This window comes from Bufo bufo, chromosome 4, assembly GCF_905171765.1.
Source record: "Bufo bufo chromosome 4, aBufBuf1.1, whole genome shotgun sequence".
Lineage (NCBI taxonomy): Eukaryota > Metazoa > Chordata > Amphibia > Anura > Bufonidae > Bufo > Bufo bufo.
Window position 1 is genome coordinate 380,702,959 of NC_053392.1, and position 21,052 is coordinate 380,724,010.

At 46.1% G+C, this 21,052-nt stretch overlaps 1 protein-coding gene across 1 annotated transcript in view; it reads left to right on the forward strand.

Annotated features, from left to right (window-relative positions):
* Positions 1 to 19,615: 19,615 nt before the first annotated feature.
* Positions 19,616 to 21,052, forward strand: part of LOC120998521 (vacuolar protein 8-like) — a 69,161-nt gene continuing 67,724 nt past the window's right edge. The window contains exon 1 of the mRNA XM_040429194.1: positions 19,616 to 20,047. Coding sequence (XP_040285128.1) covers positions 19,822 to 20,047 — 226 coding nt within the window. The 5' untranslated portion in view covers positions 19,616 to 19,821. The remainder of the gene's footprint in view (positions 20,048 to 21,052) is intronic.

A 21,052-nucleotide genomic window follows, 5' to 3' on the forward strand; every position in this document is an offset into this window, starting at 1 on the left:
CGGCACGGAACCGGCAGTCACTGACAGTCGGGCTCCTGCTGCATACGACAGCATCGGTGAAAACACAGATGCCGGCATGTTCATGCCTTGTATGCCGCTGTCAAAGCTGACCGTGGCATGCAGAGGGTTCGCGGAGGGTACAGGTGCCCTCCGCTTCCTCATCGGGTCCCCGCGCTGCAGTGGTGGGGACCCGATGGCAGAGAAGGCAAGCCCCGATGCCTTCTATAGGCATCGTTGCTTGCTTTCTATGGAAGCCTGTGAGATCTAGCCTTTAGGCTGGGTCTCACAGGCAGCCTGTCAGCATAAAAGCTGACAGTCAATGTATTACAATACAGGTTGTATTGTAATGCATTGCAAAGGGATCAGACCCCAGAAGTTGAAGTACCAGAGTGGGAAAAAAATAAAAATAAAGAAGTTTCAAGTAAAAAAAAATATCCCAAAATAAAACATATAAAATTGTAAAACAAAAGAAAAAGAAAACCAGACATATTGGGTATTGCCGCGTCCCTAAACAACCAGCTCTACAAAAATATCACATGATCCACCCCCTCACCTGAACACCGTAGAAAAAATAAAATAAAAACTGTGCTAAAACAATAAAAAAAAAATTCACCTTACATCACAAAAAGTGCAACACCAATCGATCAAAAAGTCATATGCCCCCCAAAATAGTACCAATCAAACCGTCACCTCATCCCGCAAAAAATTAGCCCCTACATAAAACAATCGGGCAAAAAATAAAAAAAACTATGGCTCTCAGAATATAGAGACACTAAAACATGATTTTTTTGGTTTAAAAAATGCTGTTATTGTGTAAAACTTAAATAAATAAAAAAAAGTATACATATTAGGTATTGCCACGTCCGTAAGGACCTGCTGTATCACATGAACTAACCCCTCAGGTGAAAACCGTAAAACAAATAAAAGCCATTTTTTGGCACCTTACATCACAAAAAGTGTAATACCAAGCGATCAAAAAGTCATATGCACCCTAAAATAGTACCAATCAAACCGTGATCTCATACCTAAAAAAATTAGCCCCTACATTAGACAGTCGCCCAAAAAATAAAAAAAACTGTGGCTTTTGGAATATGGAGACAATAAAAATATATATATTTTTTTAAATGCTTTATTATGTAAAACTGAAACAAACAACCAAAAAAAGTCATATTTGGTATTGTCGCGTCCGTAACAACCTGCTCTATAAAAATGCCACATGATCTAACCTGTCAGATGAACACTGTAAATAACAAAAAAAAAAAACAGTGCCAAAACAGCTATTTTTGTTACCTTGTGTGACAGAGTGTCTGGAGAAGTAGTGGACGGGGTCTATGTGTGCCCAAGATTCCTCACTTCTGTCATTTAAAGGGAAATGTTCAGGAGAGGTCTCTGCAATTCGGGTGTGCATAAAACCTGTTTTTAGGGCCTGTGTTGCTGGAGTGGGGAGAGAAGGGTGGGCTCCACTCCATCCGGACAGTCCGGGTTTTGGTCTGTCAGGTAATTACTCCTCAGGTGTGTTAGCCTGATATAAGGCTGAGAATGCAGACACAGCTCTCTCAGCCTGGGAACAGGTTACCTGCATGGAGCCTGTGAGAGCACTTCAAGAGGTACGGACTTTGCTATTTTGTTTGGGTGCTTGGTATTAGGCCGGCACTTGGTCAGGGAGGTTTCATGCTGTATAGTTAGAGCCGGACAGGCTTAGGATTTTTGTTTGTTATATTTTATGTTCTGTACCTCAACCTGACAATAAAACTGGCTGAGGTCAGTTAAACGAAGTTCCTGCCGTGTGGACTGTAACTGCTTCGGTGTGCCTGCTAAACTGTGCCTGTCTACCCAGGAGACGACAGCCCCGCTACCTAATCCCTTACACTTACCTAACAAAAAATAATATAGAGCAATTAAAAATCATATGTACCCTAATATAGTACCAACAAAACTGCCACCTTATCCCGTAGTTTCCAAAATGGGGTCTTTTTTTGGAGTTTCTACTCTAGGGGTGCCATAGGGGTCTTCAAATGTGAGATGGCAACTTAAAAATATCCTAGTGAAATCTGCCTAACAAAAACCATATGGTGGCTTTCCTTCTGCGCCCTGCCATGTGCCCATACAGCAGTTTACGACCACATATGGGATGTTTCTGTAAACTACAGAATCAGAGTAATAAATATCGAGTTTTTTTTGGCTGTTAACCCTTGGTTTGTTAGCGGGTTTTTTTAAATTAAAATGGAAAATCTGCCAAAGAAGTAAAATTCTGAAATTTCATCTCCATTTTCCTTTAATTTTTGTGGAACACCTAAAGGGTTAATAAAGTTTGTAAAATCAGTTTTGAATAACTTGAGGGGTGTAGTTTCTAAAATGGGGCCATTTATTGCTATTTCTATTATATAAGCCCCACAAAGTGACTTTAGACCTGAACTGGTCCTTAAAAATTGGGTTTTGGAAATTTTCTTCTAAACTTCTAAGCCTTCTAACGTCCCAAAAAAAGAAAATATCATTTAAAAAATGATCCAAACATTAGGTAGACATATGAGAAATGTAAAGTAATCGTTAATTTCTAACGATAATTTGTTTTCCCCATAGTCCTAACAGCAGCACAGATGGGGTTAACTGCCCCTGTGGACTGGTAGGACCGGCGGAATTTTAATGAGCCCAAGAACCAATAAACGATCTTCAGCTCCCTGAAAGGGAGGAGATCACCCCCCAGCCCACCGTGTTTTTAACAAGCATAATGTATTTAGGGTGGGATATTTGTGTGCTGCTGTTAGGACTAAGGGAAAACAAATTATCGTTAGAAATTAACGATTCCCTTACGTCCTCAACAGCAGCACAGATGGGGAGATAGCAAGAAGAATCCCCTAGGGAGGGTCCTCATGCCTGGCAGAACTAAGAACAGTCTGCCCAAAAGCCGAAAACTCTGCCATCCTAGCATCTATCCTATAATGGGAGATGAAGGTTGACTCAGAGCTCCAGGAGGCCGCCTTACAGATCAACTCTAAGGGGAGGAGTCTTCTCTCCGCAACCGAGGTGGAGACCGCCCTAGTAGAATGGGCCCTCACAAACTCAGGAGGATCTAAGGATTGGGAGACGAAAGCTTCCATAATGGCCTCCTTGATCCAGCGACTAATGGTGGCTTTAGACGCTTTACGGCCTTTAGACTTACCGGCAAACAGGATAAGAAGATTCTCATCTATCCTGAACTCACTAGATCTAACCACATAGATCTGGAGGCATCTTGAAATATCCAGCGGGTCTCTAGCTGGAGTATCAGAGGAGGAGGCTGTAAAAAAAACTGGTAAAGATATTACCTGATTGATGTTCTGGAAAGTAGGCACATTAGGCCTGAAGTAAGGTAAAAACTTCAGGAGTACTCTATCCTGTAGAAAAATAATGTACTGGTGAATTGCGGAGAAAGCCTGCAATTCAGAAACTCTTTTGGCTGAAGCTATAGCCAGAAGAAAGACCATCTTTAAAGTCAAAAATTTAAAATTTACCTCCTCCAAGGGCTCGAAGGGGGGAGATGCTAGCCCCCTGAGCACTACTGAAAGATCCCACTGGGGGATAGGTTTCAGTATAGTAGGCTTTAGTCTTTTAGCTCCCTTCAGGAAGCGTTTGATGAGTGGGTCCCGAGAATGTGGCCTGTTGAGACAGGCCGAGATGGCATAAACCTGTACCTTCAAGGTAGCTGGAGATAGGCCTCTATCTAATCCATCCTGAAGAAATTGAAGTATCGCAGGAAGGGGCGGATCTGCAGACGCCACCTGTCTGGAATCACACCATGCCTCGAAGATTCTCATGATCCTGGAGTAGGCCTTCTTTGTAGACTCTGCTCGGGAATGCGACAAAGTTCTCAGGACCGACTTGGAAAGCCCTTCTATGTTGGGAAGGGACTGATCAACCTCCAGGCTGTCAGGTTGAACCTGTGCAGATCTAGGCAGAGGTGAGTGTCCCACGACACCAGGGTCTGCTCCGGGGGGAGTCTCCAGTATTGTCCCCGACTCATCTGAATGAGCTGGGTAAACCAGGATCTTCTGGGCCAAAACGGTATGATGGCTATTACCGAGGCCTGATCCTGACGGATTTTCATCAATACCCTCGGTATCATGGAAAAGGGAGGGAAGATGTAAGCCAGCCTGAACCTCCACGGTATTGACAGAGCATCTATCGCCAGGGGGTTGTCTTCCCTGTAGAGGGAACAGAACCTCATCACCTTGGCGTTGAACCTGGTTGCCATGAGATCCACTTCTGGCATACCCCATCTGTGAACTAGCTGCCTGAAGATCTCCGGATGCAGAGACCACTCCATGGTCGGTAATCCTCGACTTAAGCGGTCCGCTATCATATTGAGGGAGCCACGAATATGAACGGCAGATAGATGGGAAAGGTTCAGCTCTGCCCACCGAAGAATTACCCCGATCTCTGACAGAAGGGGCAATGATCTTGTGCCTCCCTGTTTGTTTATATAGAGAACTGCAGTCATAATTTCTGACTGGACTTTCACTGCTTTGCCCCGGATCTGAGGCGCAAAGTGAAGGAGGGCTAGCCGGATAACTCTCATCTCGCGAAGATTGGAGGAAAGATGCCGCTCCAGAGGAGACCAAGATCCCTGAATTGGGGATCCGTCCAGGTGAGCGCCCCAGCCTACAAGGGGCGCGTCTGTAGTCAATATGACCCAAGCTGGTTGGGTCATAGACTTCCCTGCTGGTAGCTGAAACCACCATCTGAGGGAATTTCGGGTTTGACCGGACAGGGAGCACAGGGAATCTAGCCCCGCAGGGCTGCCGTTCCATAGGTGTAAGACCTCCGACTGAAGAGGACGGAGGTGCCATAGCGCCCAAGGGACCGCATCCGCAGCCGCTGACATGAGCCCCAGCATCTTCATGAGAGTCCGGATAGAGACTCGATGAGGGACATAAAGGACCTTTGCCAGGTCCTGAATCCGCGCTCTCCTTTCTGGAGTCAACCGGAGGGACATCTCCACAGAGTCGACCACGATTCCTAAGTAATGGATTGAAGTCGATGGGCTCACATTTGACTTCTGCCAGTCTATAATCCAGCCTAGGCGGAAGAGAAAAGAGATTGCGACCTGAAGATGGTGGGTAAGGATCGGAACTGAAGAGGCTATGAAAAGCCAATCGTCCAGATAAGGAATAATAGTCAGTCCTTGGAGTCTCAAAGCTGCCACCACCGAAACCACCACCACCTTGGTGAAGATAAGGGGGGCAGAAGAGATTCCGAAGGGAAGCACGGCGAACTGAAAGTACCTGCAAACCCCTGAAATCTGGACCGCGATCCTGAGGAGTTTCCGGGAAGCGGAATGGATCGGAATGTGAAGGTACGCATCCTTGAGGTCCAGAGTAGCCATGACGTCCCCAGGATTGAGGATATGGCTGACTGACCTTATGATCATCCGGAGATCTCCTGTCTTCTTGGGAACCAGGAACACTGGTGAATAAATCCCTAGGCCCCTCTCCCCTGGCGGTACCTCCTCTAGGGCTCCCTTGGAAATATAGTCCTGAATGTAAGATTCTAGGACCACCTGTTTGGCAGACCCGAAGTTTCGTGTGGCGATGAATCTCTCTGGGGGGAGAGAGATAAGATCTACCCGGTACCCGGCGGAAACTATGTCCTGAACCCAGGGGTCTGCAATCAACCGGCTCCAAGAGTCTTTGAAATGGGTAAGACGGCCCCCCACGGGAATCTGGGGGAGGGGTACGGGAAAATCTAGAGGAGACACTGCAGGGGCAGCAGGGCTTATCCAAGAGCCTCGAGGAGGCCCATAGTCAGGAGGGTTTTGCCTCCCTGGTGGGTTTGCGGGGGCGTCTCGGATATTTACGAGATGGCCCCCCCCAATCTCTGCGCCTAGACTGCTGCCCAGGACGACCTCCGCCCTTCTTTTCCTGTCTGGGGCGTCCCCGAAAGGGCTGCTGGGGGAGGCTCTTCCCTTTTTTATAGGAGAGCCCCTCCATTATTTTGTCCAATTCGGACCCGAATAACCTATCTGGTTCGAAGGGGAGCCCACAAAGGTTAAACTTGGATGCGTTATCCGCGATCCACGGTTTCAGCCAGAGTGGTCTGCAAGCAGCTGAAACTAGGGCCATAGTTTTGGCGGCCAGCTTCAGCTGCATCTGGGAGGAATCAACTAAAAAGTCCATAGCCAGGTTGGCTGACTTGAAGGCTGCCAGGATGTCGTCTCTTGATACGCTCTGGTCCACATCCGTCTGGATTTGATTAAGCCTAGAGCGTAGATAGGTGGCTACCTCAGTGGCCGCAATGGAAGTAGATGCGGAGACAGCGGCCGCCGCGTAACCCCTCCTAAGGGTGCACTCTGCCCTCCGGTCTAGAGGGTCCTGCAGGCTAGACCCATCGTCTGCAGGGACTAGAGTGCGCCGGGACAACTTGGCTATAGCCATGTCCACCTTGGGAACGGAACCCCACGATTCCACCAAGGGTTTAGCCATCGGGTACATGAGTCTGAATTTTCTGGTAAGCACTGGACCCTTCTCAGGCTTTTTCCACTCTGTGCGCATCACAGAGAAGAAGGGTCTCATCCGCTCTAAAGACACGCTGTGTCCGACCGGCGGGATCGGAGGACTCCCCCATGTCAACATCCTGGTCCCCCGACCTGATGGACTTGAGTAACTTCTGCGTCTTTTCTGGAGGGAAAAAGCAAGAAGTAGATTCTTCTTCATCAGAAGAAGAAGACCCCACTGAACAGGGGGTAGGTCTTTCGACCGGTGCGACCACCTCCATGGGAGTCTGAGAGGGACCTGGTAGCCTCTCATTAAGCAGCTGAACTACTCCCTTGATGGAATCATCCACGTATGTCTTGGTCCATTGGAACATCTCCTGCATCGTGGGTTCCGTGGATGCCGTGCGACAACTCTCACATCTGGAGTAAGGACAGCTGTCATCTAGGGGTGTGTTACATTCGTAACATGCCAAATGCTTCCTCTTGGCCCCAGCCTTCCGCTGATCCTGCTCCTTAGGGGAAGCCATAGTCTGTAATGGAAGAAACAAAACAGGTCATAACACCTACAATATCAGGAGGCGGAGAAAACCAGACCTTAAGGGGGCCCACCAGCACTAGAAGAAATAGAGCTGAAAGAAGAGGAAGTACAAAACCCAAGCAAAGCAATACTGCAGGAATATCACAAAGCACAGGAGAGCTCTGGAGCTAACTTGTGAAAGCAACGCAACCAGAGCACTGACTGATGGGCTCTGGGCGCTTAAAAGGAGGAAGCCCCGCCCAATGGGCGGGTTCCTGAAACGAGATCAGCACCACTCCCTTTTTTTTTTTTTTTTTTTCTCTTGTAGAAAAACCAGAGCCTATACTGGCTCTACCTATACGAAAATTGTCTCCCCAGACTAATCCTAAGTCCAGGATGTCCTTCTAGGGAGCCAGTTTAAAAGAAAGGTGAGTTTTATACATCACCGCAACGCTTCGGAAAACCGGAAGTGACGTAGCGCACCTAGGGCGCGTCACTTCCGGAAAATGGCGGCGCCCATCTACAGATGATGAGAGAAGAGGGGAGGGGACGCCCCCCTCCCCGACGGTACCCCAGACCGAAATCGCCATGATCAGGCCTAAAATAAAGGCACTGAGATCCATAGAAAGCGAGCTAAGCTTAAGGAGGGGAAAAGAACCCCTAAGCAATCTTCAGCTCCCAGAGAGGGAGCGACACGCCAGTCCACCTGTCCAGAGGACAGAAAAAAACACGGTGGGCTGGGGGGTGATCTCCTCCCTTTCAGGGAGCTGAAGATCGTTTATTGGTTCTTGGGCTCATTAAAATTCCGCCGGTCCTACCAGTCCACAGGGGCAGTTAACCCCATATGTGCTGCTGTTGAGGACGTAAGGGAATAACTAGTTTAGGAGGTAGCACTATCTATTTTAAAAGCAGAGAAATTAAAATTTCGAAAATTGCTAATTTTTCCCAATTTTTGGTAAATTTGGTACTTTTGTATAAATAAAAATGAAATATTTTGACTCAAATTTACCACTGTCATGAAGTACAATATGTGACGAGAAAACAATCTCAGAACAGTGATGGCCAGTTCGCAGTGTTCGCCAGCGAACACATGCGATCTGCCATCTTAACTGACAAGTCCGGCGAGGCACAGGTAAGTCCTTACCTGTGCCTGTGCGCGAACCTGTCTGAAATGAAATGTGGTCTCCGGGAGCAGGCAGTTCCGAGAACAGCCTCCGGGGGCTGTTCTCGGAACTGCCTGTTCCCGGAGACCGCATTTCATTTCAGACCGGCTCGCGCACAGGCACAGGTAAGGACTTACCTGTGCCTCGCCAGATTTGTCAGTTAAGATGGCAGATCGCATGTGTTCGCTGGCGAACACTGCGAACTGGCCATCTCTATCTCAGAATGGCTTGGATAAGTAAAAGCATTTTAAAGTTATTACCACATAAAGTGACACATTTTCATGAACCTTTTTCATCCACACTCACTTAACCCTCTACACTCCTCCTCCCTCCATCCCTTCCTATGACCATGATCATGAGATGTTTGGTCTGAACTCCGATCTCACTGGATGAGCGTCACTTCAAGGTAGCAACCGTCTCACACTTCCATAGTGCTCAGAAGGGAAGGAAAGCGCAGAAATAGTGAAGTACGTCTCAGCGATTACAGATGAAAATGGTTTATTGTACTTACAAAAATACAAGGATAAAAACGTGTTTAAGAACAAGGTATGTTGCCCGACCCGGACGAAGCATTATGGCGAAACCCGGGTCGGGCAACATACCTTGTTCTTAAACACGTTTTTATCCTTGTATTTTTGTAAGTACAATAAACCATTTTCATCTGTAATCGCTGAGACGTACTTCACTATTTCTGCGCTTTCCTTCCCTTCTGAGCACTATGGAAGCGTGAGACGGTTGCTACCTTGAAGTGAAGCTCATCCAGTGAGATCGGAGTTCAGACCAAACATCTCCTAATAAGCGGCTCCTGGTCCTGGCTGGTCTTACAACTAGAGCACCTTGATTGAAGACACACCGGTCTCTTTCTGTGCGCAGTATGAGTGATCCTTGTGAGTATATGGCATACATCCAATGCGATTGGTGTTTGGAACATACTACACCATAGTGCGTTTTTTTCACTGCATTTTAGGTTTCCATGCAACTGTTGAAAATTATTGAATGTGGTCCATCTAACTGAAGAATTTTCCGAATTTGAGAAGATAATAGGAATATTTAAAAGAATCTTCTCTTGCAGCGCAATTCTTCTCCCTATCATTTATTCTACGGACTTTTTTCCCACATTGTCTTGGGATTTGCAGCGCTTGAGGGGACTGATTTCCTACGCAGAGACATTGTGTTTTTATTCTAATAGTTGAGACATTGTCATAGCTTAGTCTCTGCTATAGTACGTACTTATTCGTTATATATATTCGCAAATTCGAGATTATTTTATTGAATGCAAAGATCGCGTAATGCGAATTCGTAACGCGAAATACAGGCTTGTGTCACTTTGGCTACATTTTTCAAGCTGCTAGAAGTTCTTCTGAAAATGCTTGGCACGGCAGAACATTACAATAGCTTTATATGCAGATAAAGTGCTCCAATATATTCGCGATTGCGCTAATCGGCAGTGATTAGAATATTTTTTCGCACTACTTGCAACTTCACATTTTAGCAGGTCTGACTACAGATTACTGATTAGTGCACTGAGCATTGTTGTGAACTTGACATTGCTTCCTTCTCATTGGCCCACAAGCAAGAAGCAGGGAGGAATCATGTGTTCAGATGGAAAAAAAAATGCTGAATATTCGATATAACGAATATATAGCACTATATTCTAAATATTAGCAAATTCTCGAAGTGGTGATATTCGCAATAAAAATTCGCTATTCGAATATTCGTGCTCAACACTAATAGCAATATAAACACCTGTATACTTAACTTATCTGTACATAATCTGTACATAACTATTCCTACTTTCTATACTATCCTTATCTGTATATAACTTGTTTTATTGCACTGCTGCCCTTTGCACTTCTGATTAGAAGCAAACTGGATTTCGTTTCCCTGTATTTACATGTGTAATGATAATCAAGTTGAATCAAATCAAATCAAAGTCACATGTCAGATTTGCAAAAAATGGCCTGGTCCTTAGGCCCCTTTCACATGGGCGAGTTTTCCACGCGGGTGCAATGCATGAGGTGAACGCATTTCACCTGCACTAAATCCGGACCCATTCATTTCTATGAGGCTGCGCACATGAGCGGTGATTTTCACGCATCACTTGTGCGTTGCTTGAAAATCGCAGCATGCTCTATATTGTGCGTTTTTCACTCAACGCAGGCCCCATAGAAGTGAATGGGGCTGCGTGAAAATCGTAAGCATCCACAAGCAAGTGCGGATGCGGTGCGATTTTCACGCATGGTTGCTAGGTGATGATCGGGATGGGGACCCGATCATTATTATTTTCCCTTATAACATGGTTATAAGGGAAAATAATAGCATGCTTAATACAGAATGCTTAGTAAATTAGGGATGGAGGGGTTAAAAAAACCCAAACTTAATTAAACTCACCTCATCGGGCCGCGCTGCCCGGCTCGTCTTCTTTCTTCTTCTTTGATGACCTGGGCGAAAAGGACCTTTGGTGATGTCACTGCGCTCATCACATAGTCCATCACCATTATTGTCCCTTTTAACATTGTTTTAAGGGAAAATAATAAAATCTACACAACTCCTAACCCAAACCCAAACTTCTGTGAAGAAGTCCGGGTTCGGATCTGGGTACCAAACATGCCGATTTTTCTTACGGCCGTGCAAAACACATTAATACGCTTTGCACTCGCACAGAAAAATTGCGCATTTTCCCGCGACGCACCCGCATCCTATCTGGCCCTCACACGCGATGCCCGTGTGAAAGAGGCCTTAAAGAGGACCTTTCACCAGAATAAAACATCTAAACTAACTATACAGCCATGTAGAGCGTCACCCAGGGATCCCCCTGCACTTACTGTTATACCTGGGAGCCGCTCCGTTCGCCCGGTATAGCCTCCGGTATCTTCATAGTTAGGCTCCACCCAGGGGAACCTGACGGCGTCTCTTTCTCCTATGCTGTAGCGCTGGCCAATCGCAGCGCTCAGCTCATATCCTGAGAGAAAAAAAAACTGCGATTGGCCAGCGCTACATGAGACAGTAAATGCTGGGATGAGGTGCGGTGAGGCCAGCACTACTGACCATCTGCGTGCAAGCATCCCAGGCCAGGCAAAACCAAATACCACAATGTAGCACAATATACTGCCACAGCAGAACCAAATACCACAATGCAGCACAATAGTCTGCCGCAGCAGAACCAGTTACCACAGTGCAACAATAAGTTCTGCTGGGGCAGTATATTGTGCTGCATTGTGGTATTTGGCTCTGCTGGGACAGTATTTGTGCTGCACTATGGTATTTGGTCCTGCCAGGGCAGTATATTGTATCGCACTGTGGTATCTGGTTCTGCTGGCGCAGTATATTGTGCTGCACTGTGGTATTTAGTTCTGCTAAGGCAGTATATTGTGCTGCAATGTGGTATTTGGCTCTGCTGGGACAGTATTTGTGCCGCACTATGGTATTTGGTCCTGCCAGGACAGTATATTCTGCTGTACTGTGGTATTTGGTTCTGCTAGGGCACTATAGTGCGCTGCACTGTGGTATTTGGTTCTTCTGGGGCAGTATAGTGTGCTGCACTGTGGTATCCGGTTCTGCTAGGGCAGTATACTGTGCTGCACTGTGTGATTTGGTTCTGCCAGGACAATATATTGTGCTTTCCAGTGGTATTTTGTGCTGCTGGTCCAGTATATTTTGCTGTACTGTGGTATTTGGTTCTACTGGAGCAGTATTCTGTGCTGCACTGTGGTATTGGGTTATGCTGGGACAGTATATTGTGCTGCACTATGGTATTTCGTGCTGCTGGTCCAGTATATTGTGCTGTACTGTGGTAATTGGTTCTGCTGGGGCAGTATATTGTGCTGTACTGTGGTATTTGGTTCTGTTAGGGCAGTATATTGCTCTGAACCAGTGGGGTACCGTCCATATAGGCAGACCACACAGCTGCTAGGGAACTCGTGGCAGGGGGAAGCCCGGAGCGCATGGAAGGCCCCGCCCCTACATTTGTATTATAGTTATATCGGGCATTGAGGCGGCCCACTTGTCTCCCATCCCGAGCCCTGCTTTCCCTTTGTTCAGGTAGGTGTGCGGGCCCCTTCATCCTCCCTCCCCTGAGGGGTTAAAAATAATTAAAAAAAAAAACACCTCACCTACTTGATCGCGCAGCCGGCATCCTCTTCTTTCTTCTTTCTGCAGGACCTGCGATAACGTCACTGCAGGTCCTGCTGAATGAAAATAGAAAGTCCTTTGGCAGGTCCTGAAAGAAGAAGAAAGAAGACGATGCCAGCTGCGCGAACAACAGCCACATTTTAGTAAGCATTCTGTATTAAGAATGCTATTATTTTCCCTTATAACCATGTTATAAGAGAAAATAATAAAATATACAGAACACCTAACCCAAACCTGAACTTCAGTGAAGAAGTCCAGGTTCGGGTCTGGGTACCACAGTCAGTTTTTTATCACGCGCGTGCAAAACGCATTGCAGCCGCGCGATAAAAACTGAACACAGGAACGCAATCGCAGTCACAACTGACTGCAATTGGGTACCTACTGGCACGATTTTCCCTCGTCTGCAAGGGGCCTTTCCCTTACAATTGAGTGATGAATTGGATGACAGGTGGAACCAACCACAGTGTCAGTGTGATATCCTTGTATGCAGTTTGCACTATTCTTTATTCTGTTTGTTTAAGATAAGTTGTTTATTCATCATCTGCAGGCACCTGGATTAGCCAGAGCCAGGTGTTTCAGCAGGTGGCAGTATGGGCAAATACTGCTCCTTCACTGTGCAGTATATTACTGAAATAAAGTGCCTAAGGGCGCCTTCACATGCAGCAGATTTCGTGAAATAAACCATGTTATAAGGGAAAATAATACAGTGAATAGACTGTCACCTAGCAACCATGCGTGAAAATCGCACCGCATCCGCACTTGCTTGCGGATGTTTGCGATTTTCACGCAGCCCCATTCACTTCTATGGGGCCTGCGTTGCGTGAAAAACGCAGAATATAGAGCATGCTGCGATTTTCACGCAGCCCCATTCACTACTATGGGGCCTGCATTACGTGAAAAACGCACAAAGAGGAGCATGCTGTGATTTTCACGCAACGCACAAGTGATGCGTGAAAATCACCGCTCATGTGAACAGCCCCATAGAAATGAATGGGTCGGTATTCAGTGCGGGTGCAATGCGTTCACCTCACGCATAGCATCCGCGCGGAATACTCGCCCGTGTGAAAGGGGCCTAAAAATTTAATCCAGGCTTCTGAATAGGGCTTGCCGAAATCCATGTGCTTCCTGCCAAAACAACCCCATTAAGATGAATGGAATTTGACGATATGGGTCTGTGGGCGGCTTTGGGCGATTTGGCTATTGGAGACTTCCTCACTAATCGTTTAGTCCCTGATGTGTCTGACTTGAAGATTCGATTCAGTCATATCCCCTGGACTATATCACAGTACTCACAGCTAAATAGATACTGCAAACTATATTTATCCACTTCATCAAGTAATTACACTCCTACATGGTACGATGGGGTTTGGAACCAATCTGTGGGTAAAAAAGGCACGATTTCTCTCATTTATAGGAAAATTTTGGAAATTGACTCGGGCGATAGACCTTGGTTTATTGACCAGTGGGAGAAGGAGATAGGTCAACCCTTGAATGAGGAAACTACGAACCGAATATTATCCCATTCACACGGTTACTCGAGATGTATTAAGCTACAAGAAAATTCCTATAAGATAATAACCAGATGGTATAAAACTCCTGCAAAACTACACTCTATCTCACCCACAAATTCTGCGGATTGCTGGAGGTGTGGCGGGAGCAAAGGAACCATGTATCATATATGGTGGTCTTGCCCACTTATCACAGGATATTGGGATAGGATATCCAAAATAGTACAAGAAATTTGCCTAGTAAATTTTCCTATCACTCCAACTGTAGCTCTCTTGAATTTGCCCGACAGCAACTATAAACTTGCCAAACATTCTTTGTCGGCGCAACTTATAGCTGCAGCGAAACTGCTCATACCAAAGTATTGGTTATCTAAAGACGCCCCTAGTCTTCAGGAGTGGATAAATAAAGTCCAGGAGATATGCCAACTAGAGGAGCTGACAAGTTGGGAATCGTTGTCACATGACAAGTTTTTGCTGACCTGGGTTAGATGGGTGGATTGGTATAAGAAGCACAATGAATAGAGGGAAATGATGCAGGTACCTCAGAGACTCATCATAATGAGGTTAGGAAATAAATGAGAGAGTTAAATAAAAATGTTACTTATCTGGTCCAATGACTGGCTTCGTTTTAAGATACGGAACAAAATGTGCGATACCACAATAACTGAATGATGTACTATGTAAATCTAACGCCTATATACTAACATGTCGATACCCTGCATTTAATATTGTATAATATGCTTTTAAGACCATTGTTTGTATTTGGAGTATTATGGTTTTTGTCTTTATTGTTGTAAATCTATTTTTAAAACAATAAAATAAAGATTTAACAAAAAAAAAAAGATGAATGGAATTGACTTTAAGTCGGAGAAACGTTTCTGTAACAAAATTTGCCACGTGTGAAGGCACCCTAAGGGCCCCTTCATATGGTGGGGTTTACCACGGAATTTTGGTGCAGACAGCACCTAAATGTCACCGAAAATTGCCGGCAGCTGTGTCCTCTCTGACTCCCATTCATTTCAATGGGAGGTGGCTTAAAGCTAAGGCCGCGCCAATAATGGACATGTCCCCTACCTGTGCAGCGGCAGCTCTAAGCCCCTGCTTAAAGGAAGCGGGCCTTCGGGGGAGTTTCAGCATGGCTGCCTACACAAAAATTCCGCCGTAAAACCCTCTGTGTGAATGGGCCTAAAGGTGGCTGCACAGTGTGCTTTATGTGCAGGAAATCCGCATGAAATCTGCGCCAAACCGCACAAACACATTAATCCACACTATCGCATTTTTGGTGCGGATTTGATGCAGATTTTCCGCAGATCTCACCCTTCCATTGAATAGGGTGAAATCTGCACAAGAAAATCGCAACAACAATTGATGCTGCGGATTTCTAAATCTGCACAGCAGGTCAATTTCCACCCAGAAAAAAATAAGCAAAGTGTACATGAGATTTGTCTTATATCTTATACACTTTGCTGGTACTGTACTACTCTGAGGTTTTTCCACAAGAAAATCTGCCCGGAAAAACACACGGCTACTTGCACACATTGTGAATTAGACTGGAGTTTTTGTGAAAAGCATAACACAGTACCAGCAAAGGGAATGATATTTGCTAAATCTCATGTATACTTTGCATATCGAATATGTTGAAATGAACATGTCGTGCAGATTTAAAAATCACAGCATGTCAGTTTTTTGTGTGACTCTGCACATTATATACTGTATAGTGTATTTCCCTGTAGGCTGAAGTAGAGCTGCTAACATAAGCAAAAATTCCACAACAAAAAAACACACAAAAAATGAACCCAAACCACGATAAATAGTGCAGTTATATGTGCTTTTTAATGCAGTTTTGGTGCAGATTTCATTCTGATTTTCTGCATACAACACCATGTGCTGGTACCTTAAAGACCCCCATACACATTAGAGTATTGTTAGCGGGATCAAGTGGCAACCATATGTGTATGTGACCTCTTACCATTTATACATCCTGCTACTGTCTCTAAAGGGCTGACCATAATGTCATCTGTGTATTTATTTCAGGTCCTCTAACACTGTGCATTAATTGTTCTGCTATGTAACTGTTATTTGTTGTATTATATGCCTGGTTCACCAGCAGGTGGCAGCATATATGGCAGAGAGATCTTTAGATGCAATGGAACTTACTGTTCCATTCTCCCCCTTTTGGACAGAAGTGGACCAGTTCTGTTTCCAACCAAGGGAGGGGCTGCAGGAAGTTTTCAGTCAGTCTAGTCTAGAGTTGGAAGGAGACGAGAATCATCTTGACTCCTTACAGATTAACCGATGAGTGTTGCAAGGGGGTCAACAGCCAAAGACACCCCACTCCAAAGGTACCAGAACAGTGCACATGTTCTATCTTTTGCGTAGCTGCGGACCCGAAGATCAGGGCCGCGCTCCGCAAATGCGGATGCGGACAGCACACTGTGTGCTGTCCGCATCCATTCCATCCCCATAGAAAATGAATGGGTCCGCACCCGTTCCGCAAAAAAAATTGAATTAAGTTACTGAAATAAATAAACTTTTCGATGATATTTTATTTTAGTGAGATGCACCTGTTCATGCACTTATATCAGGAATGAATGATCGAGCACTTGTTTACGATAATTGCCTTATGTAAATGTGCCGCCGCTCACCTGACATGCTAGCACAATGCTCATTTGATGGGCAATTTGTCATTTATGCAGCACCTAAAATCGGAAGCAGTATGGCCTGTGTAAACATGGGGATAAATGATCGCAGTAACAATTGTTTATGCCCATACAGAGAGGATGACTGCTGCATGAAGAAGCTGGCAGTGATTGGGACCAAACGGTTTGCTCCTGATGATTGCCTTGTGTTTCGGTCTGTGTAAATGGGGCCCAATAGAAGAAGATGCTTTAAAGGGAACCTGTCACCTAGGATTTTGTGTATAGAGCTGAGGATATGGGCTGCTAGATCGCCGCTAGCACATCCGCAATATCCAGTCCCCATAGCTCTGTGTGCTTTTATTGTGTAAAAAACCCGATTTTATACATATGCATATTAGGCCTCATGCACACGACCGTATTTTTTCATGGTCCGCAAAACCGGGTTCCGTTGGTCCGTGATCCGTGACCGTTTTTTCGTCCGTGGGTCTTCCTTGATTTTTGGAGGATCCACGGACATGAAAAAAAAGTCATTTTGGTGTCCGCCTGGCCATGCGGAGCCAACGTTGACACAATATGGTGCAATTTCAAACGGATCCGTCCCTCATTGACTTTCAATGTAAAGTCAGGAGTCCCTATTCTACCATAGGATCGGACTTTTCTCCAATCCGATGGTATATTTTAACTTGAAGCGTCCCCATCACCATGGGAACGCCTCTATGTTAGAATATACTGTCGGATATGAGTTAGATCGTGAAACTCATATCCGACAGTATATTCTAACACAGAGGCGTTCCCATAGTGATGGGGACGCTTCTAGTTAGAATATACTACGAACTGTGTACATGACTGCCCCCTGCTGCCTGGCAGCACCCGATCTCTTACAGGGGGCTGTGATCCGCACAATTAACCCCTCAGGTGCTGCACCTGAGGGGTTAATTGTGCATATCATAGACCCTGTAAGAGATCAGGGGCTGCCAGGCAGCAGGGGGCAGGCCCACCTCCCTCCCCAGTTTGAATATCATTGGTGGCCAGTGTGCGCCCCCTCCCTCCCTCTATTGTATTATCATTGGTGGCCAGTGTGCGGCCCCTCCCTCCCTCTATTGTATTATCATTGGTGGCCAGTGTGCGCCCCCCCCGGCCCCCCTCTATTGTATTAATATCATAGGTGGCCAGTGTGCGGCCTCCCCTCTCTCTCCCCCCCCCCCCCCCCCGATCATTGGTGGCAGCGGAGATTCCGATCGGAGTCTTAGTTTAATCGCTCTGGGGCTCCGATCGGTAACCATGGCAACCAGGACGCTACTGCAGGCCTGGTTGCCATGGTTACTTAGCAATATTACAATATTAGAAGCATCATACTTACCTGCTGCGCTGTCTGTGACCGGCCGGGAGCTCCTCCTACTGGTAAGTGACAGGTCTGTGCGGCGCATTGCTTAATGAGATCTGTCACTTACCAGTAGGAGGAGCTCCCAGCCGGTCACAGACAGCGCAGCAGGTAAGTATGATGCTTCTAATATTGTAATATTGCTAAGGGGGTTAATTGTGCGGATCACAGCCCCCTGTAAGAGATCGGGTGCTGCCAGGCAGCAGGGGGCAGTCATGTACACAGTTCGTAGTATATTCTAACTAGAAGCGTCCCCATCACTATGGGAACGCCTCTGTGTTAGAATATACTGTCGGATATGAGTTTCCACGAAGTGAAAACTCATCTCTGAAAAAGCTTTTATGCAGACAGATCTTCGGATCCGTCTGTATGAAAGTAACCTACGGCCACAGATCACGGACGCGGATGCCAATCTTGTGTGCATCCGTTGTCCGTCAAAAAAATAGGACAGGAAACACGGATCACGGATGCGGCTGCAAAACGGTGCATTTTCCGATTTTTCCACGGACCCATTGAAAGTCAATGGGTCTGCGAAAGAAAACGGAAAACGGCACAACGGCCACGGATGCACACAACGGTCGAGTGCATGAATCCTTACCCTGAGATGAGTCCAGCGTGAAGGAGCCCAGCACCGCCCCGCATCCTCAGAATCTTCTCATTGCTCCCCGACATCAGAAAGCTAGAGCGCCGTAATCTCGCGATGCGCGAGCTAACGCATGCTCAGTGTTATCATAGTGTTCCTTCCCTGTGCTGGCATCAGCCTCAGGGAATGAACTGCGCATGCACTAGATAGCGCATCGCGATATTACGGCGCTCTAGCTTTCTGACGTCGGGGAACAAGGAGGAGATTCGGAGGATGCAGGGCGGTGCTGGGCTCCTTCACGCTGGACTCATCTCAGGGACAGGACTCATCTCAGGTTAAGGCCTCCTGCACACGACCGTATGGCTTTTTCTGTGTTTTGCGGTCCATTTTTCACAGATCCGTTGTTCTGTTTTTTGTTTCCGTTGTGTTTCCGTTTCTGTTCCGTTTTTTCCGTATGGCATATACAGTATACAGTAATTACATAGATAAAATTGGGCTGGGCATAACATTTTCAATAGATGGTTCCGCAAAAAACGGAACTGAAATGGAAGACATACAGATGCATTTCCGTATGTGTTCCATTTTTTGGCGGACCCATTGACTTGAATGGAGCCACGGAACGTGATTTGCGGTCAATAATAGGACATGTTCTATCTTTAAACGGAACGGAAAAACGGAAATACGGAAGCGGAATGCATACGGAGTACAATCAGTTTTTTTTACGGAACCATTGAAATTAATGGTTCTGTATTTTACGGACCGTATACGGAACGCAAAAAACGGCCAGTAAACGGGGGAAAAAACGGTCGTGTGCAGGAGGCCTAATTTGCATATGTATCAAATCGTTTTTTTTACGCAATAAAAGCACACAGAGCTATGGGGACTGGATATTGCGGATGTGCTAGCGGCGATCTAGCAACCCATGTCCTCAGCTCTATACACAAATTCCCAGTGACAGGTTCCCTTTAAAGTGACAGTGCACTCCTGCTCCCATGTTTTGGCTAGGTATAATAAATGGAAGAACATTTAGCTCTGTATGTGCTGTAATGCTGTGTCTTAGCATATGTCAGCTCCTTTGTTCATGGTGGAACAGGAATATCCAGTTCTGCTGTGCTGAGCCTGGTGTCCCACAGACCAATTAGAATGGAGAAGCCTACTGGGGGAGTGCCAGAGCATTACATCACTGTGTGGTTTTGCAGTTGTCCTGTAGAGGGGTCTGGTGACTTCACTCTTCTTTGTCTGCTGCCTCCATAGAGCTGATCCCTCTGCAGATGCAGCTGGAGATCATGTGAAGTGCATGCACAGCAGTGACTGGTGCTGGCCAGCTGATGTAGGCAATGGCTTTCTGAGCAGTGCATTAGCAGCAAGCAGCACAGTGCAGCCACCACAAGGTCATTTCCACTATAGTGGTGTCCAGCATCAGACCAAGGATGGGTCGCCTGTGTGAGAGATGTGCTCAGCTGGTGCAGGATTTTGTGAACTTTGTCAGGAGACTGGCTTCTAGGATAGTGGAGCATCTCAAGGAATGTGTAGCTCTCCTTGGTGAGTGCTGCTGTCTGAATCCCAGGGGCTCCAAAGTGAAGCAGCTGTATGAGCCTGTCCTTCAGAACCATGAGAAGCAAGCTGCCCAGGAGTTCCTCAACCACATGGAGACAGGTAATTGATGACCATTGGGTGGAAGGCATGAGTGCTTCTCAGAATGCTACAGCTAGAAGTGCTGGTTGTTTTGTGGTCCCAGTCTAACTGCATTATTGACATGTTGGAGGATATACATCCTGGAGACCATAGGGGGATGGGCTTGCCATGTTTGCCCCTCTGTTTCTACACGTGCACTTCCCTTTGCTCAGAGACATCATTGCTTAAAATAGTACCTGACAGTATAGTGGAGGTGACTAAATATCCTACATGGGGGGAGGGCACTGACGAAAATATACGGAAAACCTGGCCTTGGCTTGTGTGTGTGACAGTTTGAGTCTCCTGACTAAATAGTGCTGCATATCTCAAGCAAGATCCTGACAGTTACATTGTTGCTAAGGAGCCGTCAATATTTGCCTCTTAGCGTCACTATGCACTTATTTGATGTTGTTGTCATGGAGACATTTGTCTGTAAATAGATAAAATAGAACTATATTGAGGCTATTTTGGAAACATTAAAATATTTTACAGAGGCTCCTGGATGTGTCTAATTACATCTGAAGCTGGGGGTCAATTAAAGATGGCTGGCTCCTCATTTACATGACAAGGATTGGAGGCTGTCACAGCCATTTTAGCAGCATTTACATGCATGTTTTCCATTGGAAACGCTTTGTCTTTTTATTTGTAGGGATTAGTTACATGCTGGTAGATTTTTGTTTTTTTGGGTGAGAAATTGGATACAAACCTGGTTAGAGCAGACCCCATGACGTAACCACCACTAATCCTATATGCTCAAAGTCATTGAAACTGTGAGGTCACGGATGTAGTGCAAGCACAGGCTGCCCATGGCATGAATATATGAGACAGATGACTTTTACATAACCTTCTTTTCTATGATGTTGTCATAGACGGTATATCTTATATTCAGGGGCGTAGCTATAGGGGGCGCAGAGGTAGCAGTCGCTACCAGGCCCAGGAGCCTGAGGGTCCCCAAAGACCCTTGTACCACATAAGAAGACACTGGTA